This window comes from Pelmatolapia mariae, linkage group LG18 (assembly GCF_036321145.2).
Source record: "Pelmatolapia mariae isolate MD_Pm_ZW linkage group LG18, Pm_UMD_F_2, whole genome shotgun sequence".
NCBI classification, from domain to species: domain Eukaryota; kingdom Metazoa; phylum Chordata; class Actinopteri; order Cichliformes; family Cichlidae; genus Pelmatolapia; species Pelmatolapia mariae.
This window is the reverse complement of record NC_086243.1, coordinates 31,940,362-31,968,226: the sequence shown is the minus strand read 5'-3', so window position 1 is coordinate 31,968,226 and position 27,865 is coordinate 31,940,362. Positions and strand designations below refer to the sequence as shown.

Sequence of the window (27,865 nt, the reverse complement as noted above, 5' to 3'; positions counted from 1 at the left end):
TAAACTGGTTTTGTGGTTTCAGGGCTGGATTTACCCTGAAATGGCAAACTGGCACATGCAAAGGGAAAAGTTTGTCACAAAGATTATGGAAACTTTGATCTTGGTCATTATAATAAGCACAGTGCTGTGCAAAAGTCTTGAGCCAAGTCATGTGTCAGGTCTTTGCTGGATTTCTTTCCTGTTTTTAAGGAAATTACTTTGAGATGCTTTTTCTGCAGAATCAGCTGAAGAAACAAATCATATGGTTCTGCAACAAGCTGATGGTACAAAGCTTGGTGTCTGAAGGTACAATTTCATCCCCTGAGTTAGATGGATTTTTTTTGTAAGTTCAGTTGGCAGTTTAGTTTGCAAACAAACAAAAAGATGCATTTCTTTGAAAATTGTCAGGTACAAGGATGCTGGAAGGAATGAAAAAGGAACCAGTGTAAAAAACAAAACAACCTGCTCTGTAGCTTTTGACAGCTCTGAAGCGCTTGCAACATTTTGTACCTCAATGTTAAAATATAATATGTTTTTTTTGTTTCGTTTTTTCTTTTACTTAAAGTTGCGTCCATCTCACCTCTGGGTCTACAGCAGCTTAGAATCTCAGCTAGCCAAACATGTTTGTTGATCTGTGGGAGGAAACTCAAACACAGGCTGTCCAGTAACAATAACATGAATCACTTGTAGTGACATTTATCTTATTTCTGTACCGTTTTATTGCACAGTGTTTATTAGAAGTTCATTTTAAAGCTCAACTAAGTGATTTTTTACCACTAGTGGGCAGAAAAACAAACACGAACCACCAAGCTGTTCAAGCTAATTTCTTAGAAACCAGGCATGTTTAAAGTTTGGGCATAATCAGATCTGTTCTGATGAATGCAAGTTAAATATTGACTTTCTCTTTCTCTTTCAGGATGGGTGGAGACCAGCATCAAGCAGCTATTCTTCAGTCTTTTAACTTTGTCAGCTGAGAAACATCTGATTCCATTGTATTTAGTGCAGTAAACGTAGGTGTAGTTACATGTACAGTATATAGTAGTAATTCCGTCATTTACACACAAAGGCTATATAATGATAACAATAAAACACAAACAAAAGATGTTACACTCCAATAAATGTACACACACGAACACACACACCTGACGTCACCAACCTGAACGACAACAACACAAGAGGCAGGAATTGAAGTGTGCAGCTGATTTAAGTTGAGACAATTATACAGGAAGCATGATGATTGTGTCTTTCAAAATAAAGGCAGAAAAAAATAAGCCAAAAAGAAATGCAAATAATTTTAATGATTGCTTAATTACAACTATAAGAAGCTAGAACCTAGGTTTCAAATATAAAGTTACCACCCTTTGGTTAAAATAAGAAAAATTAATACAAATGATAGAAAATTGTTGTACATTTAATTTCTTTCTTTTAATTTCACCCCTTGCATGCACTGTTCCAGAGCAGCACTACTTTTACTCAAACACAGCACTTAAGCACACTTTTGAGTTACTTGTATTTTCATTTTATTTTCTTTAAAAAATAACTTTCATGCTACTTTTTAATTGGTTATCATATGTTTTGTAACTGCATTTGTTTCACTTATGTATCTTTGCTCTGTGAATAATAATGTAAACTATATATTCCTGAGATTAAAAAGTAATTTAATAAGACTGTATGATTTAAACGCATTAGTTTTAATTGCAAAAAGAACATTTAGACTATTTTCAAAAAGTGAATGCGTTATGAGACACTTATTTTGAAACCTCAGAATCGGAAATAGCTCAGTAAAGTCTCCGCTTTGCTTAACACCCTTCTCTGCTGAAGGAGCGGAGGGGCAGAGCGGAGGGACCCCGGTCGTTTTTCAATGCTGGGGAGCCGGGAAGCAGGAACCACCGGAGGTGGGCAGGTGGCCGCGGCCGGCGGACCGCCAAGCCGGGATCAGGAGACCCTTCCCGGCCGCGCAGGGTGTCGCCTCACCGGCCTGGTCAGCTGGAGGCGGAGACCATGCAGGACTTCAGCCCTGTTTGCTGCAGCCAACGCGATGTTCGGGTAGGCATCATGACGCAGGGATATCTCACAGCACTGAGCTCCTGTTAATAAAAAAAAAAAATTATGACTTTAAGTTAAATATTAAATATACTGTTAAAAAATCATGACATCCTAGTAATTCCACATTAAAGGCGTAATTATTTCATCTTTAGTCCTTTCTTTCTATTATATCTTTTAAATCCTTTGACGTTGTTACTTTTAAATTCATCTGTACTTCACACACTAATAATAATAATGATGATCTTTAAAAAGGGGTTGTAAATACTCAGCTACCACTGTTTTCTGTATTTTTCTTATATTTTTCTGTATGCAATGTCTGTATCAGGGACATTGTCAAAACAAACCGCTACCACCATGAGCAAAAAAAATAAAAAAATAAATCACAATAATTTGGGACTTCATGAGACAAAATTCGTCCAGTTTTTGTTTGTCTGTTTAAACAAATTTCACTTTTCTCATTCTGTTACAATATATTGTTTGAAATGTATTTTATGGCCTAAAAATAAGAGTTACATTTATAATTAGTCAACAGTAAAAGCACTTAAAACAACATTTAAAACCCCAAATAGTGTTCATTTAATTTTGTTTGTATTAGTATTTTTATATATTCCAGCATTGCTATATTACTGCTGCAGTGGTTCTGCTTAATGTGCTGAAAGAGGAAAAGCATAGATTGATGTTATAAAGTCTTCGTTACACAGATCTGTTATAATTCTGAATCTTGATTTTTTGAGTAAGGAAAGCAGAAAAGCTCAAAATTCTGACACAGGGTCATTTTTTCATAATAGCAAAAGAATATGAGAATATTTTAGCTCCACAATAGATGGTGAGTTTTTTTTTTTTTACATCCACGAATGTAAAATTATGTATCCAAAATCAAAATATAAAGCTTCATCATCTTGTACAAACAGCTGCAGCACAAAAATAAACATTGATCTGCTAAAACTTCCACAGAGTTAAACTGTGGAGTGCATCACAACAACCTGAGTGAGCTGCTGTGAGTGAAACTTTTGTTCTGTTTCCCTGCAGGTTTGTGGCCTTTGGCTCGTTTCGGACCTACACCCTCCTGGCTTTCCTCCTGGCCCTGCTGGTCATCACGGTCACCACCCGAGATGTAATTCGGTCCAGATCCGCAGGTAACCCCCAAATGATCAGTCGATTAAAGAGAAGAATAACTAGTAAGGAACTGCCTTCCCTTAATCTCATAACTCTGGATCTTCAGTTATAACTGCCCCGAAACCCATTTAAATACAAATACTGACACCGATAAAAGACCAACTGACACTAAAGTGTTTGTCAAAGCGCACAAGGTGTGTAAAGGTACTTTACAAAAAGTTGCTTGAAATCAGTTTAAAAACTTTTGAGTGATGACTTTGTGTCCCAGGAGTCTGTGTATTGTGTGACAGAGACATCAAGTGATGCTGAAGTAGGGCCAGGCTGTAGTCTTGTGTAATGTCACTGTGAGCCAAAAGCTGTTGCAGGCTGCAGCGTCGCATCCAGTGTTTGAGAAAATGGACGGATTATTGTCAGGACCACTTTTGCTGCAGATGTAGTAATAGCATTATAATGTATGCGGGGCCTTTGTGGGAGTAATGATAATTAAAAAGACGACAGACACTCAGATTAGAAGATGTAAAACAATAAATACCCTAAATATAGAAAAGAATGAATGATCTATTACAACCAAAACTGTAAAGGTGGAACCCAAGTACAGAGATCTTAATAGTGTGTAAAGGAGGTTGAAGCTGGTTTTAGTGGGATAAGAGTGTAAGAAGCTGAGGTAGTCAGAGGGAGAAGCAGACTGGCGGGCAGCTGGGTGATGTTCCTGAAGAAGAAAAAATGGAGAAAGCTTTGTGATAAGAAACATTAGAACAGATTTACTACAAGCAAGTTCTAATTTGGTGTTCAAAGTGTTATTACTGAGGTAGAAACTGCATTGTGGCGCGGAATGGTTGGAGAAAACAGGTTGGGTGGGGCTGATTGTTGGCAGATGTGCAGGATGAGCAGAACTGGGAGCCAGGTATAAGGGAGACCTCGCCCACACCCATCCACAACAAAAACACAGACAGACAGACAGACAAACAAGGGGGGGAGGCACCAAACAAATACAAGACAGAGAAAAAAGGAAGCACCAGGGAGTGTTTAAGGGGAGGATTGTGATGTGGCTGTAGCACAAACCTATAATCTAACAGGGCTGTTGACAAGAATATAAAACATTTACAAAAAGACGCATCGAATGAACGAGGAGCTCAGATTTTAAAAAGGCTTTTATATATTATTTAGATGTATTTGATATTTATGAGAGAGCGTAGTGGATATATGGGATGTGGATACTGTCTGTGGTTTTGAAATAATTGGTAAATGTTTGGTCTATTATGTTGAATTGTCAACAGCATTTTTATTACTATAATTTATTTATTGATGATTTCTTTTTATATATTTCTATTTCAGGGACTGTGGACGAAAAATAGCTAACAGCTAAATCTGATACAGTGGATCTTTTTTATTAGTAGATTAATATTTTTTCCATCCCTGACAAATAAAGAGGAAAATTAAAATGAAATAAATAAGCCATTCAGCTTAAACCCAAGATGTTCCCTCACCAGAGTTATAAATGGCTGCTTTGAAACCAACCAAATCTATTTGGTTCGGATGTTTACGTGATTTCAGCTTCATCCTGGCTTATTAGCCCGATGAGTAAGGATGAGACATCATCTTTCATGGCGGATGGTGACTCATCAGCCTGACTGTTGCTCACAATTACACTTTGAACATATTGGACTCCTGATGTCAGCAGTTATTTAAGTTTAATGTTATCAGTATAGTTTTCTCTTTGTAGAAAACTTTCATTAACATTACCTAACACTTCTATTAAAGAAAACTGTTTTTGCATACTTCACGTCATTAAGTATAATTTCATAAAATCACAGTAATCATTAGCACTATATCAACACTCAATAAAAATATTATATCTAATTAACCTGTGGTTGGAAACATGAAAAGGGTCTTTGTTAAGCATTTATTTCATCTACAAATTATGTTTCTTTTAACATTATTTTATTACATGGTTGTTATATTACATTAGTGTCCAATCATAGCTTGTGGTAACTACATTACAGTTTGCTCCAGCCATTTTTTCATTGTTTCCATCCATTCATTTTCTACCACCTCTCCGGGTTTAGGGGATATTCTTACTGTCACCGCTCGATAGGTGAGGGCAGGAATGTAGATCATCCAATAAATCAATAGCTAAGCCTTCAGGCTCAGCTCTCTCTTTGCCACAGTTTCTGTAGTGGGTGTGAGCGCGTGAGTGCTGATGAATAACACATCTGTGTTTTTTTTTTCACAGGAGCTCATTTATGGCACAGCATGACAACAAGGTAAGACACTTAAGTGCAGGTGATTGTGATGTGCAGGTTTGTTAATGTTGTTTGTTTGGTGAAAATTACAATGGGAGTGTTTGGATTTTAAAACATATCAGAGACGCAGAGCTGCTCTGAAGGAAGAAATCTTCATATTGGTGAAGATGCTATTGCGGCATTCATTGCTTCCTGAACCTGAAGGCATCCATAGGACAGTAAAGTTAATTTAAACAAAGAAATTAAGAACAAACATATCTGCATCAAGCTTCTGCTCAAAACACATCTGATCTTAGATGCTGATTTAAACGATGTCTGACACAACTTGTTTTTCACAAACTGAAAGGTGAAGAGGATCTTGGCTGAAAAACAAAAAGTTGGTCAGCTTAAATTGTTGATATCACATGAAGGAAAGTTTAATTGGATGTGACTCCTGAAATCAAGTTGATGTAATCAGCTTCAGTAATCAGACGTCTTACTCTGTTGTTCAACTGAAGAAAGAATCGACTCGCAGCAGTGTTGTGGCGTTACACAGTGTTGATTCATGAATCACCTCTAGCTATGATCTCTTTTTGAGTTTGGACATATGCACAATATTATGCCAGAGACTGAGGTTTAATTAAAACTGAACCTGTAAAGCTTTTAGCACCAAGAAATAAATAAAGTCCAAAAATCCAAAACATTTACCGAACAGAGCCAGGAAATATAAATACCAGGGATAACTAGGAATGTAATTCTCAGGGAACACAGAGCAACGAGACATAACAATGTAGGCGATGCGACAAAGGACAAAGGGACGACTGAGACAGTACAGACAGGTAACGAGGGAAATGGAAAAAGGTGGAGAACACAGTTGACGAAAACATAACAAGACAGAGGGAACACAGAGAACAACGAATACCAAAATAAAACAGGAAGTGACAGAATGGGGAAACAAGATTGTTATTGATTGATTGATTTCTTTGTCTCGTGACAAGTTAAAGAGATTAGACTGGAACAGAGTAGGGAGCAAAAGGGAACTAAATACAACTGAAAAGTTGTAAATACAACTGAAAAGATTGAAAATTAAACCACAGAGAACCTTGTCAAAGTAGAACATAAACAAGAGTAAACATAAGTGAATAAAAACTCTATCAATATTAAACTAAACACTCACTAATATTACAAAAAAATAGGAAACAAAGCTCATAGTGGATTCTCAAAAACAAAAATTCAATTCACTTTTATTCATATGGTGCTAATTTACAACAAACGCCTCAAGGTGCATTATTCTATAAGGTCAAGACCCTCTAATATTAGAAAGAATCCCCAAATGTCACATGACCCCCAATGAGACAAGCACTTGGCAATGTTGGGAAGGAAAACTTAATTTTAAGAGGAAGAAACCTGGTTGGGGAATCATCAGTTCACAAGAAATTCAAAACTCAGGGACCACGACAAATATATCCTTCATTAAAACTACATGAGCCCATTGCCCTGTTTTCTTAAAACATGAATATGGTGGTGTGTTGCTGACTACTTGTGCAGGTGCAGATTAAGCCAAGTAGTACAACACAAACACAAACAATCTTTTAGGGAAATGGATTTCAGTCTCTGGGGTGTGAAGGAGTTAAAGCCTGCAGTCACAGTTACAGAAATGTCACACCTGCCATTTCTGCTGATTTGTGTTTGCTGCTGTCACACGTTCTTGTGCAAATATCATGCACTAATCAGTAACCAGGATACAAGTGTTTATCATGTATACAGGAACCTGCAGCAGGTTTCTCTGCAGACGTAATTTCCTGGATATAACCAGGATAAATCTCACAAGCAGCATGACCATGTAAACACACTCCATGAACTCGGTTATTTTTTACAAATACAAAATCACACAGGAGCTTTGGGCTGAAGATGCATTATTCTATACTGCTACTCATTAAATGCTTCAGCATGTTTCAGTAATTATTCGTAGGTTGTATTTGAAAAATTGAGTTGTGTTGAGAAGCTTCAAGCTGAGTGTTCACTGTCAACATCCCAGCCTTTTCAGACCAGCCTTCATAACTTCATTAGTCATCTCATCATGAATGGAGATTTAAGACATCCATGCTTCATATACTGTCTGTGTAATGAAACCTAGAAAAAGTCTGTGTGACCACAAAGCACCAGGTGGCGTTTTGATATAGATGACGTTTCTTTTACCATTTCAGTCATTTTATTTCACATATTAGATGGGCTGCTGTAGTAGATCTTTAACAAAACACTTAAAATCATCCAGCTTTTGCAGAACTTGAATTTTCAGGTCTCATAACTTTTGAGTAGTCTTTGATATTAATCGGCACCTGGCAGTGATTGAAACCTTCATTCCAAAGTTTTTTAAATTGTTGCCTCTGGTGAGTTACTTCTGCAGCTATCCCTGCTTTCACAGATGCACTGCAGCCTTGACTTTTCTGAATGTCAACGAACAGAGGTCCATGTGACAATGCAAAATTCCAAAACAGTCAGACTGGACACTGGCTGTCCTTCAACTTCCCAGATTGCTACTGCAGCTAATGTTTTGGTGGATTAACGCTAACAGTTGATCAACTGTGTCCTGCTTCCTGCATCATTCAGTTGTTTGTAGTTTGAAGGTGATTTTTTTCTTAGTTAAAAGGTCAAAGGTAAAGGACAAAATCCAAGGAAAGGAACAGTTACAACATCCAAGGTGCATTTAAATAATGAGTTTAAAGACGATTAAGTGCGTTATTAAAGGTGACCCAAGGCTAAAACTTAAGCTTGTGAAAAAACAAACAAAAAACAGGTTATATAATGTTCTGCTTAAATAACTTCAGATTCTGAGTCAATTTATACCTCTGAAATGCTTCTTATACATGTCTGCATGTGCTGAGGATATTTCAGAGGCATTTGGATTTAAAGCTGGTAAAACACGATTTGTCAGAAGCAAAGCAGATGCAAATTTAAAATGGGAACGTGTTTTATTTGTTACTTTCTAAAAGCTGTTTTTCTTGGCGCTCATGGTTTGGATAAGCAGTTCAGCTCTGCCGATGTGCAGTGATTCTAAAACAACTTCTCTGCCTTAAATTTGAATCATCTCTTGTAAATATACTGGAAGGTTTCCTAACACCGAGTATATAAAGACGTGTAGCTTCTCATACTGTATCATGCATGACTGAGTCCTCTGCGAGAGCCGGGCCTCGTCCTGACTCTCAGCTGCAGCCCTGCAGAGCTGATTGCTCACATATGACTGTCTAATTTAATCCCCCTGCTAATATCTCCTGTGTGTGTCAAACTAAACTGTGTGATTTGTCAAACAGTGAAACCTACAGTTTCATGACGCACTTCATGCGCGTATCTTGTGATGCATGACTCAAATGCCTACTTAATTAGCAGATTAGTTGATCAACAGAAAGCAAATATATGGAATGAATTTGGTTCTTTTTGAAAGACAGGACATGCAGCTGGAAGGTATCAGATTAAACTGTAATTAACCATTACTATAATCTGCATGTCCTGGGGTATGCCTTTACTATGAACAGAGCTGCATTCATGATCTGAAACCTCCCTCTAACTGCAAGCTTGTGACTGGCTGCTTAGTGTTGATACTTAGCTAATCAGAGATGCCTAAACAGATTAATAGCAAGCACGATCTGATATCATGTCGATGTTGTTCCTGGATCAACAAAGCTAATGTTGGTCCAGGTTTGACATTACAAGTGACCAATGAGATTGTAGTGATGTAATAGCTTTGCCACGTGGAAACACATTCACACCACACACCAAATCGTAAACCTGAGCCCATAACCCTGACCGCGATCGCACCCTATTCTCCAACCCTAACCCTGACCCTAACACCCCATTTTTGGATTTTTTTCCTGAGTGGACATCGGCAGTTTTTTTCCAAAGTCACAATGATATGACAACACAATGTGATTCGTCAGATCCAATGATGCTCCCAGACTAACATTATTATGTTGATCCAGGAACAACACCAACATGAGGATGTTAGACCTAATAGTCCGTGTTTGTGCCTTTTCACTTAAAAGATTCTTATTAGAAACAGGTCACATTTTTTACACATGCATGAAACAGGTGCTGTAGATTACACAGATTTTTAGTTTTTCTCCACCTCATCTTCTTCTTAGTGGTTCATGCACCTCCATCTCACCCTTTGCATCCTCTTTTGTCACACCAACCATCTGCTTGTCCTCCTATGCTACACCCATGAATCTTTGCTGTGGCCTTTCTCTATTCTTTTTGTCTGGCATCTTCATCTTTAAATCCTTTGTCCAACATTTTCACTGTCCCTACCCTGCACAGGTCCAAACCATCTCAGCCTTGTCTCTCTAACTTTGTCAGTAAAACACCTCAACCTGATATGTCCAAATACCTATTCTTTCTAATCTTGCTCATTCTGGTGACTCTCAGTGAAAATCCCAGCATCTTTAAACCTGCCAGCTCTAGCTCTGCCTCCTGTCATTTTGTCAGTGTCTCCAAACCATGCATGACAGCAGGTCTTACTACCATCCTTCCCTTCATGCTTAAAGCTGTCTTTCTGTCACAAATCAGCCTGACACTCATCTCAGTTTGAAGTTTTTGATTTTAAAATTTTTTCAAACTCTGGGTTTGAATCCAGTCTGGGGCCTTTCTGTGTGGTGTTTGTGTTTGCGGGGGTTTTCTCCGGGTACTGTGGCTCCTCCTCCCACAGTCCAAAGACATGGATGGTGTTAGGTTAATTACTGATTCTAAATTTGCTGTAGGTGTGAATGTTAGTGTGAATGCTTGTCTGTCTCTCTGTGTGTCTCTCCTGTGATGGAGGGTGAGCTCTTCAAGGCATACCCTGACTCTCACCTTAAGACAGCATAGTATAAGCTTCACAGCCCCATTATCTGAATTAGATTAGTAGAAGAAACTGGATGGATGACCCCAAAAGGTTGATTCTGTTCATCTGGACGTAGCGTTTTCAGTGGGAGAAACGTTTCGTCACTCGTCCAAGTGACTTCTACAGTCTCAGCTGACTGCAGGTTTCCCCAACTTTATAAACAGTACATTTACACAATGACTGAAACTAGAACAATTGGCTGTGAAGTCAGTTTCTTGATCATTAATATGCAAATTTTCATGACCATTTATGAACAACCACTGATCAAACACCATTGACCAATGGTCATAAGTACCATTCACAGTTAGTTGGGGAATGGCTGCAATCACAGTAAGGTGTTCTGGACGTGGTGTTTAGAGCTTAAAGGATGGCTTAAGGATGAATGACATTTTTCTCACATAATTTTCATGAAGAACTAAACAAACAAACTTATTTACAAAACTGTTCAGTTGTTGTGAAGAAATATTAAAAAAGTACATCGCGTTAAAGTACTACTGACAATAGAGAACTCAGTTATGAGCATGTTTTTTCCCTTCTCTCCTCTCTGTAAGAAAACAAGAATCATTTCTTTACATGATTGTCTTTCCATCCATATTCTTAGTTTTTTATTTCTGCCACTGGATGGAGCCTGAGCACACAATCATAAATTATTCAGTTTGTTTAAGCGACAGTGTGACTTTACAATTTCTACACATAACTTTAAAGATTAAATATTAATCTAATAGTGATCCCAGTCATCTGTTTGTATTTTTCCATTAAAATCTGACACCCGAGCTGTTAAACTGAGACCTAAAGTTTTCAGACTGAAGGAAAGTTGTTAAATAACAACATAGATTTAAACTGCATTAAAATCTGAAAATAAGGTTCAAAGAAGGTATGTGTTGCTCATTTCCAAGTCCATAATAATATTTCTCTATACTACCAGAGTAGCTTTTCATGCGTGGCAGTTCAGTATACTCATTTGTATCATATTCTGGGCCTTGGTATAGCCCGTCATAAACAGAACATTTAAACAGAAGCTGGGTGGGACTTCGGCATTTTCATACAGAGGTGTGTGTCTGAGATCGCCATACTTTCGATATCCCCACTCACTGAACCCTCTATTGAATAAGCAGAAGATAATGGATGGATAAATAAGAAAAGGAATAATAGTTCCCTGTGATGGCTGCACTTACAGCCACACAGTGGTAATATCCACCATGTTAGAGTAGAGGCTTATAAGTAACATTGCATTCACATTTGTCTTTCTTTAAATACAGGAATTAATTTACAGGACAATAAATAACTGGTTTTGGTTTAGAGTTAATTCACATAACCATAACACTGCATTCTAAAATAAGTGCGCACATTTTAGTTTACACTGTTATGTATGATTAATCTTGTTTTCTGAGTTACCTTAGTTGCAGCTGCTCCAGTCCCTTGATTAAGGAGCCAAAAGGTGGAAAAGGGGCGGAGCGAGCTTTAAAGGAAGACTGCAAATTGGTTCATGCCATAACTCGGGACCATGGGGGGGAATTGGAGTTCATTATGTTAGGTTTAGTTAGGCTTTGTGTGTTTTACCCCTTCTCGTGTTTTTTGTGGGCTGATCAGCCACTATTTAAGTTTCCCCTTTGTCTCGTTAAGTTAGGTCAGTTTGTTTGAGTTATCAGTAGTGTTGTCAACTTTGAGTAGAGTTTTGTTATTTTGACCTCTTTTATGGGCCCAAGATTTTGATTCTTTTTGCATAATTTAACCACTTATGTTTTTTGGGTTAAATAAAAAAATCATTTTTTTGACTTTAACCTGTGCCTAAGTTTCCTTCACTGCTCGGTCCATCACATTCCCCTTTAAATAAGAACATTATTTGATTCAATATTTCAGGATACGTAACTGTAGAATAATTACTGTACAGTCCTTCACTGGTCGGATTTGGTCTGTTTCCAAATCAGTTTTATGGACTCTTGTTTTGTTATAGTGTTCATTAACTGTCAGTGAGCACCATTTAATACTTTACAGTTTTATGTCACCAGTTACCTGAAATATGTTTATGTCACTGTGGAGCTAAACATATGGTGAGGGTAAATGATTTGTGCTGCAAGAATCTTTAAAAGAAAAAGCTTTGTGATCGTGTTTTAAAAGGAAATTCATAAGATTTTCTTCTTGGTCTTCTTCTTGTATAAAGTTACATATAAACCTGCTCAGCGTGAGCTGAAAACAGGTAAATATACAGTCGAGTTCAAAGAGAAAATCCTGTCATCCTTTATGTAAATAATCAGAAAATGTGAGGATTTACAAGCAATTCAAAAAACTATAAGCGATGACATCAAATTTTTGAATTAGTGGTATTGATCATGGTTTATTCTTTGTTCTTTTACTTTGTACTTTCTGACAGTTCCCATTTATTTGAATTGTTCATTAAAGTACCATTCAGTGATTGTTCTTTATAAATACCATGATAAAAATAAATATTTTGGTGTGGAATACATTAAATAGAAATATCTTATTGCACGTTCTCAGAGTTTCAGATCCCCGTTTAATGGTGCTGAGCCATGACCCATTTGGCAGTCTGTTTTGTGACCAAGTGGTGAAGGCGTTGAAGGGGGAGTCACATTGGTGAGCTGGTTTACACGCTCATTTCAAATGGTGTTAGTGGTGCAAGGGGCGGAGGTCGTCTGTTACTCGATGCTGGCTCTAAAGGTTCTGTGGGATTCAGCGGAGGTGACAGGGATTTGTGGGCGCCAGGCTGGATGCAACACATCTGAGTTATATAACAGATAGTTGGGTGAGTCCAGGTCAGGGACAATTTACACTGTACTTGAAAGTAAAGTGACACAAACCTCACAAGATGCATTTTAATATCATGGACATAATAATTGTTTCATTTCAGTTATAGTTCACCCAATTGAAGATTTTTGGTCCAAGTAAAACCAAACTGATTAATAAATAAAGGTCCACTTGTAATCTTCATTTGGACTTTTTTCACCCAGTTTCTATCTTCTATGTATTCAGTGTTTGAGTCAGTGGAGCTGATGACAACAACTTTTGGTTGAAAAATGTTAATAGTGTGACAAGTACAGCTGTAGCTTGAAGTTACACTCATGTGCATGAATTTCATGTTAATTTTGGGCTTTTAATGATTTCTGAAACTGTTCTAATTCCTGGGTGGAATGATTGCACAGCGTACCTCTTTAACGACTTTAAAAAACAAGAATTGGATGCACAATTTTGCATTTTGGGGGGATTTTCTCTAATCCACACAGGGTCAAAGTATAAATACATGCCCACTGATATTTACCAAAAAGTTAATTCTGTTCATCTGGACGTAGTTTTTTTAATGGGAGAAATGTTTCATCACTCATCCAAGTGACTCTTGGCAGAATTGGTAGAATTCATTTAATTTGGTTGCTTACATAGCACAGATGTGAATTTTAAGCATAAAATTAAGTCCACAAATGTGCAGTAGGGTTGAGGTCGGGACTTTGGGAAGACTACTCCAGAAGCTTAATGTTAGCATACTTTATCCATTTCAAAACCAGTTGTGATGTTTTTCTGGGATCATTTTCCTGTTGGAACATGCAGCTGTGTCCAAGGTTCAACTGCCTCATAATGAATGTGAGTAAACGTCTGACCAAAACTGTACCAACTGTACAACAGTTACATCAGCGTCACCTTTTGGTTTGTGGACTTGAATTCATTAGAGCTACGAAGTGGCCGTATTTGGATGAGATTGTAGATCATGAAGATAGCTGCTAATTTGTGCTAAGTATCAGACTAATAAATAATTGGAGATCCATAATTGGATCACCAACTTCTTGAACTGGCTAGTTCCCAGACTCCAGATACGTGCATCAAAGTCACCACAGCTCTCATTTCAAGATGCCAGCTTTTTAAACAAATCCAAAAAAGTAGAGTTATAAAAATATTTTCCACTGTGCAGTTGAATTGAGGGCATAAAATACTAAAAGAGTTTTTTTCAATGTTTTTTTTAATCAAACTTTAAATATGTTTGTTTCTGCAGTGAAATTAGTAATTTCAGCAGTCTTGTGGGGATTGATGTACTTTGGCACAGCCTCAAGTGGCCGTTAGAGGAACTGCACTTTTTAGCACTGATATGTTGGCTTTATTTTTGGCTGTAGTGTGGAGCTTAGGTCTCGCACTAAATTTTTGCAGTAAAGTTATCTATTTATGTTGGGAGCTTGGATTGTTTCAGATTTCTTTTGCCATTATTTGCATATCTACACTTCCACAGTCTGTCTTGTACTCCTCTCTCTATCTGTCTCTGTGGCATTTGGCTGGCAGGATGGGATTGTGTTGTTGCCACCTGCTGTTGTCTGTCAGAGCTGTCTCGTGGGTAATTGTACATCAGGCACAGAGCACGTCTCAGGCAAAGGCTTGCAGGAGATTAGGTGCTGACCCAAAATGTGAGCTGACAGCTGGGGAGTGTGAGCCAGCCACGTATATCTACGTGTGTGTGTGTGTGTGTGTGTTTGTGGAGGGGGGCATGGGAGGGGTGTTGATCACTGAAAAAACAATGTTGCAAGTAATGTAAGTAAAAGTTGGCATTTATTTTGAGTCATGTTGTGTGAATGTGAATGTTAGTTTCCTTTTCACTCTCGTGTGGTCTCCACTAACTCCTGAGGAACAAACACATACATGCCAAAAGTATTCACTCACAAATCCAAATCACCGAATTCAAATGTTCCAATCACTTCCATGGCCACAGGTATTTAAAAATCAAGCAGGCAGGCAGACTGCTTCTACAAACATTTGTGGAAGAATGGGTTGCTCTCAGGAGCTCAGTGGATTCCAGAGTGGAACCATGATACCTGCAAAACAAGTCCAGTTGCGAAATTTCCTCTCTGCTAAAAGTTATTGGCATTATAACAAAGCGGAAGCGATTACGAACAACAGCAACTCAGCCATGAAGTGGTACACCACGTAAAATCATTGAACAGGGTCAGCGAATGCTGAGGTACATAGTCCACAGAGTTTGTCACCTTTCTGCAAATTCAGTTGCTACAGACCTCTGAACTTCAAACAGCCTTCAGATTAGCTCAAGAACAGTGCATAGAGATCTTCATGGGATGCTTTTCCATGGCCGAGCTTCTGCATCCAAGCCTTACATCACTGAGTGCAATGCAAAGCGTCAGATGCAGTGATATAAAGCACGCCACCACTGGCCTCTGGAGCAGTGCAGATGTGCTTTCTGGAGTCGCAAATCATGCTTCTCCTTCTGGCAATCTAAAGGATGAATCTGGGGTTGGCGGTTACCAGGAGAGTGTTGTGGGGTGGTTCTTCAGGAGTTGGACTCGCCCCCTTATTTCCAGCGGAAGGAACTCTTCAGCATACCAAGACAATTTGGACAATTTGGGGATGGCCTCTTCCTGTTCCAACATGTCAAAAAAGACATGGATGAGCAAGTTTGGTGTGGGAAAACGTGACTGGCCTCCACAGGGTCCTGACCTCAACCTGATAGAATGCCTCTAGATGAAATAGAGCAGAGACTGTGAGAAGGCCAGGTTGAACATCAGTATCTGACCTCACAAATGTGCTTCTGGAAAAAAACTCCCATAAACACTCCTAAACCTTGTGGAAAGCCTTCCCAGAAGAGTTGAAGCTGTTGTTGCTGTTTACTTTAACAGCTGACATTTACGTGTGCCTGTCTGCTGTTTGGTGCTTAGTGGGTGTAATAGCTTATTTGGTAAAACCTGCTTCCTGCTGCACCTGGAAGGTCAATAACACAAGTCAGCCTGAGCCACACAGCAGAACATAGAACCAAAACAGAGAGATAACTGTGATTGCTTCAATAGGATTTTTTTTGTTTCTCAGGTTTATCATAATATAAATATGAGAACTATCCAGTGATCAGCTTTAAAAAAGCCCAGCACACACACACACAGGTGTTTTAAATTATTCCAGCTTTGTGGATTTGTGGAGTCAAGAGTTACAGAATGTAAACTAATGCCAAATGCAATAAAACTGTTATTGGGAAAATGAAAGAACTGTTGGTCAAGCATCATGTCAGTGCCATTTGTGTGTTTAAATGATGGTGCTTATAGATGTAGACGAACGTCATGCGACTCATACAATTTGTGTTTGCGGCGTTGGCTTCGAGGAAAGACTCAGTGCTGTGCTACTCTGTGTTCCCACAACAACTGCAAAGTTTCTTAAGGGTTGTGAAACCTGAGTGTAATGTGTGCCTAATTACTTACTGTGCATGTGTGTGTGTGAGTGACTCAGCTGTTTCCACACTGCCGGAACAGATTCAGACGTGACAGGGAGCACTTGAACCAATCAGATCGCTTGGGATGGAGTGGGTGTGTTTCAGGGTGCCCGCTCTGATTGGACCTGGGGTCAGCTGGAGTAAAAACAGCACAATAAACCAGCAGAGTGTTTCATCACAGTCAAGTGATGTGATTAAGTCATGTATAAAGAATAACAGTGATTACATCCAAACTTTGTTGCTTTTCCTCTTAAAAGTAGTTTACCAAGTTGAATGTTTTTAAGAAGAAAATTAACCAAAGTTGTTGCCAAAACTGTATCTGGATAACCTTTACCTGTTGGCATCTCTCTGTTTTTGTCTATACTACAAAGTAAGCATATTATTTTTATGATAATTCCATAAAAATACGAAAATAAGAAAAGGTACAAATAGCATAAACACGGTTAAGAAGTCCAGTTCAGGTGAAGCTGGCTGACAGCTACACCTTTCTGCGTCAGTCAAAGCTATAATAAATCGGTCAAAATAATTTTTTTGTACTACACCATAAACACGTTTCTACAGTAACGTCTTGTCTTTGGAGCCATCCTGAAGTGGTCTTTACATGAACTTCTTTTGACTCCTGGATGTTGCCTCTTGGGTTAAACACCCAGACAAATACAAAAGGGGGGAAACTGTTTGTCCATAAGTGATAGAAAGGCCCACACAATGCTGAAAGGAAAAGGCCATGACAAGCGTCAGACTTTCCCTTCAGCTAAAAGTTTTGACAGCATCGATTAACACGCTCATCTGTTTGTCCAGTGCATGTCACTGAAACATGAGCAGGTGTGTTTAGGAGACCGTTGTTGTGGGATCGGTGTTGTTGATACAGGCTGTTGTTGTTGCCCCCCACCCCACCCAACCGCATCCAAACCAGCACAACCTAACCCAACCCCGTCCCTCTGTACTCCTGATGGCTGCCGGATGGAATGTAGTGTGACTCGGTTATTTTTAGACGGGGTCACTTGAAATACTCCAAGCGGGGCTTCATTGAGGATAAACAGAAGCTGCTCTCGTGCAGTGTGTCACACTTAAAAGCTGAGTTTACCTCAAGCCTAGGTTTGCATTTTGTAACAACTGGAAAAAATTTAAATTAGGTGTTTCTTTTTTTCTACCATCAACCGTGATCCAGTTTTTACCTGGCTGTTTTATTTGCACCATTTAGCCCTCTGAAGGTGCCCGAAGACCTTGAGATGTCTCCTGAAGACCATGGGGCAGGATTGAGGTACAAATTTGTGTCCTGGAGAGGAAGCTAGAATAGATTTAAGGAGCAATGACTTGTCTGGTCTGCTCACCCAGATCCAATAGAAATAATTTAGCTGTTTTTACAGTTGGAAACATGCAGATATTTGGACAATTTTGGTTGTATTTGTCCCTTTATTGTTGGCTTGAAAACACATGGATCTGAGATTTATTTTTTATTTTTGGCAGAAATGAAGGAGATGATGTAGCACTTTTAACTGAACAAGCTCAAGTACTTTAAAGAAAAACTGAAAACATTTTTTTATCTTTGGGGGGTTGGGAGGGTGACTTGAACTTAATAAAGAATCTCAACGTAAAGTTAGATCATACTAGAATTATTAAATTTATAATACATTCAACTTTTGATGTCAGTCTGAATAAAGAAGCACCACAGAACAGATGAACTTTGAAAAGTTGTGTCATTGGGCCATGTCTGTCTGTTACACTGGTTTCTTATATAACTTGTTTGTTTTGGCTTCTTACGCAGACACATGCAGACTGCCCTTTCACGAAGGCATTAACTGTAAACTCCATCAGCTGGGATTCTGATTTCTCACTCTGTTAATATCAGTCTTTTTATCTGTGTGTCTCTACGCAGAACATAATCAGGTATTAGTTGCGTCAGAGTCAGGTTTTCTGTGGTAAATATCTGTGGGGGGGGGGGGGGGGGGCAAAGCATCAGTAAACCCCTCCTTCCCAGTCACAAGTGAAGAGCTGAGATGTTTTTGCCGCCATTCTTTGCATTGTTTGTCTTTCTATTTTTAAACTGCCGTCACCGGGCTTGTTAGAGGCTCAGACGTGCTGCTTTTTCTGTTTCCTGTTGTTTCAGAGCTTACTCATTGTGTAAAAAATGATATTTGCTCAACAGCTGCTCATGTGATGGTTCTATCTTCATTCCCCAGCTGCTTGTGAAGTTTTCAGTGGAAATTGGCCTTTTAGTTTCTATTGGACTCTTGCCTGAATCCTTCATACATGTGACTAATAATGACCCACCAGTGGATAACGGTGCTCAGTGGTGGTGTGTAAGAGTCTGGGGCAATGAAACATGATATAGTCTTTTCTCAATAAGTATCCAGAGAGCATGGGGCAGGAGTTTTGAGAATGCACATGTTGAAAGTTGATTATTACTTTCCTTTAAGTTGTGCAAACACTTTTTGGTTAAATCTAAAGTCAGAAACTGGTGAGACGTAATTCACTGGAAAATCTTGCAGACAGAGGCTACCAAGAAATGTAAACATAAACCCAATATTCATACTTTTGATAAGTTTTGGGGGAGTTGAAGGTTGGGTCAATGTCTTGAAATGTGTTTTTTTTCCATTCCCATTGAGATTTTGTGGTGTGTTTACTGACATCATTGCTGTTGGTTGGTCCACTCGGTTGTGGACGTGAATGGGGGCAGCTGCCGATCCAATCACACGTTTTCCAAGTCTGCTTGAGCTCCAAGGCTGCCTCAAGGAGTATGGGTTGTTGGTGCGCTCTGGTGCAATGTCTGCATAAACAAGTCTGATTGGTCATCTTGATAAAAATCGAACAATGTTATTAAAGTCGCCTGTCAGTATATATAAATGAGGATGAAAGATGGCTACTTGCCACCAGCTTACTTTTTAACGTGAAAAGTCAACGATCAAAACACCACGTGTGTTACTCTGCTCAGAGAAATGGGTAGATTTTAGCATTTCTTTGAAAGCGTTTTGGTTTGTTCCTTCACTTCTTATGTCATGATTGCAATGAAGATGATGAGGTGAATATAAAGGGTAGTGTTAACAAGTGTTAATGAACAGATTTTAAGATTTTAGCATGTATTTAGAAGGAATATAGTGAGGCAAAATCACACCTAGCTTCCCTTCTTCAGCCTTAATGCAACAACAGAATTAAGAAAATCCCATGAGCAGAAGGTTTGTCTGTCTGGTGACCCCCACCAGAAAAGTCAAAATCAAAGTAGGTCAAAACATCTGCTGAATGTGCATTCATTTCTCAGCTGATGCAAATATTACTGTAAAAGTTAAGCTGGATGGAAAACTAAATGGGATTTACTAATTTCAGAACAAGCAATCATCCATATGGCACTGGATCGCATCACATCCAAGAGGCCTCTGTGTCAGCTGTAAAGCTGGATTTGCCAAAGAAATTACCAAGCAACAAGCTCAAACAAACAAATGTGGTGAAACTTTACAGAAGTGCTGCATGTCTTTCTAGGGAGATGTCTGGCTTTCGTGGAATGGATAAATTCTTACCTTGTCAGCCCATCCATGTTGCTATAATTGCTTTGCAGTTTTACTGTCACATGTTCAGCACACCATCTTGCCTGGAAAGCAAACTCCTACAGGGCGCTGGAAGTCGAGAGGGGATCAGCAGGTTGAGTTTTTGTCATCAGGGTTATGTGAGACAAGGCTGGGTGTGTGGGTCAGGTGGGTGTAAATGAGATACTGTCGCTTCTCGTGGCCTAGGTGCCAAACTGAAGCATGATTGTGGGGAGGGAGAATTGGACTGAGTTGTAGATAAAGTGGAAGTTTAACTGATAAGTTCTGACTGTTTAATTTCTATGGTTGAACTAAAACAGTTTCTCTTTTTCAACACAAATACAGGGTGTTTTTGGATCGTAGCAGATTACAAATTTATACAGACAATTTGGATTATCATTTTGAGTCAATGCAAATGATCTGTGTTGGGTCGGACAGTGTAATAAAAGTAAATATAACAATGAATTGGTAGAGTCCATCTTTAATGCTGGTCAGGGATGAAAGAAAAATGGAGATGACTGCAGACATGGCACTGATTGTGTTAGTAAGCAAAATAATTAGGTTATGGGCAGAAGATGGGCTGCAAAGTGGCTTGCAGAAGTGCAGCAACTGTAAGCAGCCTTTCACCATATGAGATTTACCAGTTGCATGCATAGGATGGTATCAGTTAAATCACCTTAGTAGTCAAGTTTAGTTAGTTTAATGCTCTGTTTGTGAGACAGTAGACAGAGGAAACTGTGAATGTGGATTTAAAAGCTGTGCAAGGAAAGGAGAAAACCAACCTTGGTGAAGATCGTTTCCAGTATTAGCAGCTGCCAGCAAATGCTAATTTGCAATACTTAGGCTGAATAAGCTTTTCCTAAAGACCTGCCAAGAATAGGGATAAATCTGGGAGCCGTCAGAAATACCACATTAAATCAGACCTTGCTGGAAGTAATTTATTTATTTATTTTTTAATGCAAATGTCCAGTCCCTTTATCAGTATGTGCTGGTAAAATTTGAATCAAGTTGCACTCAGAAAGAAAGAACAAGCTCATATTATTAGTGACAGACTTTCAGCGTAAGTCATTGGAGGTAAACGTGGCCTTAAACTGCCTAACGCTGCAGAGCCACCGGGCTACAGTAGTGATCCTACTTGTATTTGTTAAGCTTCCCCTTCCACACTGTTTACTGCATCAGTCATTCACTGAGATTAAATCAGACTCAGAAAGGAGTTAGGTTCTGTGTAAAATGTAACACAGTCTACAAAACTGTCAGTATTTTGATATGAAGCCAACATTTGTTGGTTAACTGGTGGAAACCTGTCTAGCTGCTGTAGTAACCTGAGCCCCATCACCATTTCCCACCAGCTGTTTCCAGGACAGCTGCAACCACAGGACATGTAGTTTCCATCCTCAGCTAGATAAAGTGGGATATTTAATATGAGGAACATGGTTGAGACATTTCCAGCTTTTACACTGACAATGACAGATTAATTTGGTCTGAACAACAGTAGAAATTTCTCTTAGTACACTATGGATTTATGTTTGAACTTGAAATACTCTTGTTTATTTTAGGTTGGATGAGAGAGAGGCAATAACAACAATCTGGGAAATGAGTCGGTAGGCTAAATAGACAGCAGGAAAACAAAGGTAACAAGCTACAGGTGAATTTAATCAAACACTAAAGAGGACAGGGCAAATACCAAAGGAAGGAAGCAGAAACATAGAAAAAAAATATGAAGACCTAACCTTTAAAATAAAACAAGAAGTAAACCAAAAAGGAGACCAGAATAAACTTCGACAACGACGAGACAAAGGTGCAGGGTAGACTGATGCTTTCTTCTGCAGAGTGATCACATTTCATAGGTATATTTTCGTGTAAGAGACTGCTCGCACCGACTTTGAGATTTTTGTAATAACTGGGTCCGGATTTATGATTTTCTTTCTGCAAATTTTTGCTATTTATTTCCATCATATTCATGAGAAGATAGTAGGCTAAACAGCTCTAGAAGTAGTATTTTGCTTCCTGTTTGAGGTCGTGAGAAAGCACATCAATCTGATTTAAGTCCAGATCTTGACTAGGCCATTACAAAATCCTTTTCTTTGTTTTTGAGCCATTCAGAGGTGATCTTTCTGGAATCACTGTCCTGGTGATAGATGTTTCTAGTGTTACATTATACACTAGTAGATGCTCATTTATCACATTTTAGCTTTACTAATATTACTGCCGCATTGCGTTACAGCCTGGGGAACTGAAAGTAGCTAAGAGAGGAAAGATGACAATAGCTGCCTCATACTCATATCTATTTATCACACATGACCTACACACGAGCCACACCTGTGCCTTTCATAGCTGTTTTATATCTGAAGAGAACACGAGGGGCTGATAGTGGAGCTTAAATAGGAGGTGATGTTTGGGAACTCCCATCCTGGAGCGGAAAGTTTTATAAATCATCAGGTGGCCCAGAATTCCCAGCAGTGCCACAGCATGGAAACCAGTTTCACGTCCCTATTCCCATCCCACACCTGTCTGCACAGTCATCGTGCCAATGTTATTGTAGGCTTCCTAATTTAGACAATGACATTTGCATTGGAGTGGCTTTTTACTTGGACTAAAATTTATCAATGACCCTCAACGAAGCAGAATTTCAAGCCTCTGACAGCAATGTAATCCCCTTCTTAGTTTGTTAAATGCTGGTCCTATTTTTAATGCGGAGTCACCGTAAAGTGTGTCAGCATGATCTAGTCCAGTCAATTTATTGGAGGGGACTATGAAAACAGACTAAAGCAAGAAATGCAACAGAACTAGAAAACTTAAAAAACACAGAACTCTGGGCAACAGACCCACGACCATGACAATTTTAGCCTTTAATGTCTAAATTATGGTGGCTATTTTGTTTGGCAGAGTACCATCAGCATCATTAGACCTCCGAATTTCCATTTTAGAGGCCCATTGTTTCAAGCACAGTCAGGAGTGTTATCTTCAATTTAATTAACATTCCTCTGTCTTTGTCTCTTTATAGCTGGGAGATCATTGATTCAGGCCAGGACAGCCGGACTGGGGTCGGACCTCAGCTTACTGACTCCCTCAGACTCTTCCTGCAAGAGACATCAGCTTTCAAAAAGCAAAACCCAGGCAAGGTGAGGCAGAGACGACATACCTGACGTTTGTCATAAACAAAGCATATATGTATACTGTATATATATATATATTTAGTATAAGAATGAGTTAATAAATTATAGAAATCTGTATAAAACAATTCTACCATTCAGCATTGTTGGAAAATACCTATTTGCTTTATAACTTCACTGTCTCTACTTTGTGTCTGAAGCTGAAGCCGGGGGGGATTTTGCATATCTGTAAAAACACAAATACTAAAACAGTTTACTGTTGAGGGGGAGTTTAGTTTGTAACTGACAGCAAAAAATTATCTTTGTTTTTGCCTCTCTGTTTTAGTTTTGCCTGCTGGTTTGCAGTGTGTGCACTTTCTTTGCTGTCTTAGGACGCTACATTCCAGGGATCATTATCTCATATATTCTAGGTGAGTCCTCAAAGATTTGCTCAACAAAAGGTCAAGTTATCAACTGAAAATCACATTTTTTGTCTGGTTTCTGAGAGTTATTTCACCAAATTGAGTGCAATAGCGGTGTGTCATCGGTATACCGTTAATTAGTGCAATAATTAGCAAATAAATAATGATTATTAAAGAGCCTACATCTTGATGTAACCCTTGTGTTGTCCTCGGGCCAAAAATGGTCCCTAGGTGAATGGCAAACAAGTATATGGGAATCCCGAGGACAACACAAGTTAAACAACACATATGATGAATATCGCATGCTGAATTTGAGCTTGCTGAACACATTTTATTCTGCAAAATAAGCTGACATTGTTTTTTTCTCTGTGAAGTGTTGGGTGTCTTTCTGTGGCCTCTGATTTCATCTCATGACATCAGCTCGTGGCTGGAGCCAGTTCTGCAGAAGCTGGACTTTGGCATCGGGGAGTTTTTTCAGAAAATCAAAGAGAACCACGGTAAATATCATGCAATTTGTTTTTACTTATTATCCAAACGAGTACATGAGATCAGGAAGTGACTTACCATGTGGTTTACCATGTGGACAACCACCTGCCAAACTGCTGCAAACTTATATGACCTTTATTTTTCTATCATGCAGACCAAACCAGAACAAATCTTTAAAAACTTTAACTGAAGTTTTGTTGCAACTGCTAAATGTTACCTTTGGCATATGCAATATGAGCCATATATCTCAACAACACATAACAAGCATAATGTAAGGGTGTGTCGTTTCTGCTCTGCAGTTCATTAAGACCTACCATTGCAACGGTGATGGTGGGTTTTTTTGTTGTTTTTTTCATTTGATCCAAAGTCAAGTGTGCAGGTAAATTGACATTGAGGTCACAGCTTGACCTAGATTTGATATTATTGTGAAATGCTGCATAGCATGTAGGAACTATTGTAGAAATGAACACTGAATGTAGAGTAGATTTTTAATAAAAATGCATATTTAAATAGTGAGTAAACATTAAAAAGATTTGTTATCATGTAAAAAGCAGTTTACCTTTTTTATCCAGTATTTTGCCAGAGAACTAAGTCAGTCTTATCCATGTTTTTCTTTTCTTTTTTTTTCTTTCAGAAAAGCGACTCCTGCAGGCTCAGAATGAGAAAGAAGGCATTGAGTCAGACCTCTCCTCTATGTTTCCAAAGGTTGGCTAATCATCTTCTCATCTTAATCTAATCATGCCTCTGTTGACTGATAGCATCCAGTTAAAGCTAGTAAAATTCAGTACACATGATCCACATCACCATCGTCAGCATGGGACAAATTCAATGGCAAGAAATGCTTTAAAGTTTTTCTCCTCATGCCAAACACTGAGCTGCTGGTTGAATTCACTGAGTGCACTTCCCTGTCACGCTCACTATTAGAGTGTTCAAATCACTGTGCAAATGTAATGAATGTAATGCAGAAAGAATATGTTGTATGCCTTGTAAGCCTCAAGTGACTTCAGGATTCTGCAGTTTCATGCACTTAGTTGTTATGTGGCTTCATCTTTTAGTCCCGGATGTCACCACTTTGTCTGAGTCAACCAATTACCAGCTCAGATCTGGGTTTGCACTATAAAATCTGATGTCTGCGTGTGTCTCTCTCCCCCAGCTCGACTCCACAGTGTGTAAAGAGATGTCTGTCTCGGACACAGAGGTGTCAGATGTCACATGGACAGACAATGGTACTTTCAACCTGTCAGAGGGACACACACCACAGACTGAGAACTCAGAAGGTAAGTTTCATTTGATGCTCTTCTGACTGACGCAGAGAGCTACTTCGTGTCTCACATATTTAGGTAACTGGTGTTTCTTCCTTTTTGTGTCGGGGCCACTTTGATCAGACCTTGACAGAGAAGAACCGTTCATTGGTGGCCTGCCTGAATTCCCTTCACTTGATAATGGCATGACCACCAATGGCGACGACGACGATGACCTCAGCCTCAGCCTTGCTTCACCTCCAACTCGGCTCCAGGATCCAATCAAATCCAAGCACGAACCTCAAGACCAGTCCACCAATGCCCTCGATTTGGTCAACCAGATGGCAGGCGAAGTTATCACCGCTGCAGTCACAGCTGCCATCCAGGAGAGAATAGAAGCAGCGGTCAGCTTCATGACGCCAACTGAAGACCCCAAGCGGGCGAGACTCACAGAATCGAGCAGGCTGCTGGAGCTGACCGAGGAGTCGGACAGCGAGGTGGAGGACTTTGAGCTGCTGGACCAGTCAGAGTTGGAGCAACTGGAGGGGGAGCTTGGCCTTGGAGAGGAGAAGGCCAAAGCCAAAGAGGAGGTGCAGACCGACAATCCCGCCTCTTCTGGCTTCTTGTCCAAACTCCTTAAACGCCACTGACGGATGAAAAGTTTGAAAGCAGATGGTGAGGTGTGGTTTCCAGAGGACATGTGGAGGGGAGGCAACTTTATAGAGCTGTGAGAACACAGAGTTTCAATTTAGCTTCTTCCTGTTAAGCAAACATCTACAGACCTGATCAGATAGTGCTGTCTTTTTTTAATCGAACCAGAGTAGCCCAAAGCTGAGACCACACCATATACCCTAATAATGGCTGACCAAACTGAGGCCTCTAAGATGATTTCAGTAACTAATGAAAGATCCATGCTCATCTGAAAACAGGCATATGGATTTTTTAAATTTATACTTTTATTATTTGCTGGTCCAGCATGCCATTAGGACTGCAGCTGGTCAGTCTATCAATCAGGTGGAGGCTGGTCACTCACGTTTATAAGGCTTTATATGGATTTCAAATTAACACTGAATTGACTTAGACGTAGTTTTCAGGTAACAGTGTCGCTATGTGGCAAGTGTGCAAAACTAGTGTAGTACAAAACTCTCACTAGAATATCTCTTTCCATTTTACAAATGCTGGTTTATAATATGATTTGTTATTCTTAAGTTGCAGGAAGGTAAACCTACAGTATGCACCTCCAGCCCTGCACCTAAAATATATTGGGTTCCTATAAATCTAATTTGCATTCTCATTAATGTTGCAATGGGAAAATGTTATTTATTTAAATCTAACTTATCACAAAGCCAGTCATAATTTTTATGTGAGACAGGATTCCTCAAACTGATAATCCAAGAAACAAAAGAGGAGCTCGGAATTTAGTTTACAATGAAACGTCTGTTTTAACCCAAACTTTGCTGAACCTAACAAAGTAGTTTAAAGCTTAAAAAAGTGGGGACATTAAGATGAATACTGACTTCCCGTAAGACTCAAATCTTGTGACATACTACTCCAGTACTACTCCTTGAGTTGGTTCTTCACATAGAGCTGAGAGAAATTAGACATTTAATTATGCCTGTGAGTCAAGTCACAGCAAGGTTTAAGTCGCCTTTATTAAAGGGGGCATGAAATGCTAAATAAATAAAGGCTAATCTACACTATTGAGCCCTGCTCGATATATGCATAGATTTAAAACTGTCTGTGAAGCTGGATTTAAGAAATAAGTGCTTAAAGTTAAAGTTTTAAAAACATGGTTGGCGCCATCTTCTGTCAGTACAGAACATGACGTCATGTGGTCATTTCGTTGGTTGCGGCTAATAGACTTACAGTAGTTTATATTAGCTAACTAGTGACAGAATTGATAGCTCAGAGGAAAAATAATGATACTAAAACTAAGAATCAGTCTAAGATCACTTTTGTGCTGTCCCTGGCTGCAACAATGAGTTTGATGTTAAGAAACTGAGGATATACTGTCCACTCTGTCTGTCTCTTTTGCAGGAAGTGGCTGGTTGCTGTTTGGCTAGCTGCACCAAACAGGAAAATTCATCTGTTAGCCGTAATGTTCGGGTTTGTAAAGCACTTTATAAATGAGGACTGTGTGAAGCCTGTTGGAGTCCCCAGACCGACAAGCTGGAGTCCAATACTCCAGCTTTTCCTCACCAGGCCGGGTGTACGGAGCCGTGAAATCAGCTCGCAAAGCAGATATTGGCAAGATGCCATCAGCACTATTTTATGCAAAAAAAAAATTCTCTCTTTTCCAAAACACAACCAGTTTACTACATAACAGGTTACAGCATGAATATCGCACCAAAAACATAACAGTTTTTTACTGAAGGCTATTAGAAACCCTAACATCCATCAGCATGTCTGCAGGAAAATAAATCTCCATGTTACAGTCTCCTTCACTTACATTTGGGCTTCGCTTATCCTCAGTTCTATATGAAGTAATCCAGTCTGTGAGATGATGTGAGGAAAATACAAAAGGTCTCCAAAAAGTGTGACATTTCTTCTTCAGAGCCTCCGCCTTATTTTTTTTCCCTTCGTGCACATACTATTGCTTTCCCTGCAGACGTACTGATTGGATTCCTGGTGTGATGTGCATGTAGTGGGCTGTTATGTTGTAAAC

The 27,865-nt window shown here is 39.2% G+C and overlaps 1 protein-coding gene across 1 annotated transcript; it reads left to right on the top strand.

Moving 5' to 3' along the window:
* Positions 1-1,790: 1,790 nt before the first annotated feature.
* On the top strand, positions 1,791-27,049 carry retreg1 (reticulophagy regulator 1). Its single transcript, XM_063462125.1, has 9 exons — positions 1,791-2,025; positions 3,055-3,161; positions 5,375-5,405; positions 22,964-23,081; positions 23,398-23,482; positions 23,848-23,970; positions 24,594-24,664; positions 25,113-25,236; positions 25,345-27,049. Exons 1-9 carry the CDS (start codon positions 1,841-1,843, stop codon positions 25,848-25,850), a joined length of 1,350 nt encoding a protein of 449 aa, XP_063318195.1. The 5' UTR covers positions 1,791-1,840; the 3' UTR covers positions 25,851-27,049.
* Positions 27,050-27,865: the final 816 nt, after the last annotated feature.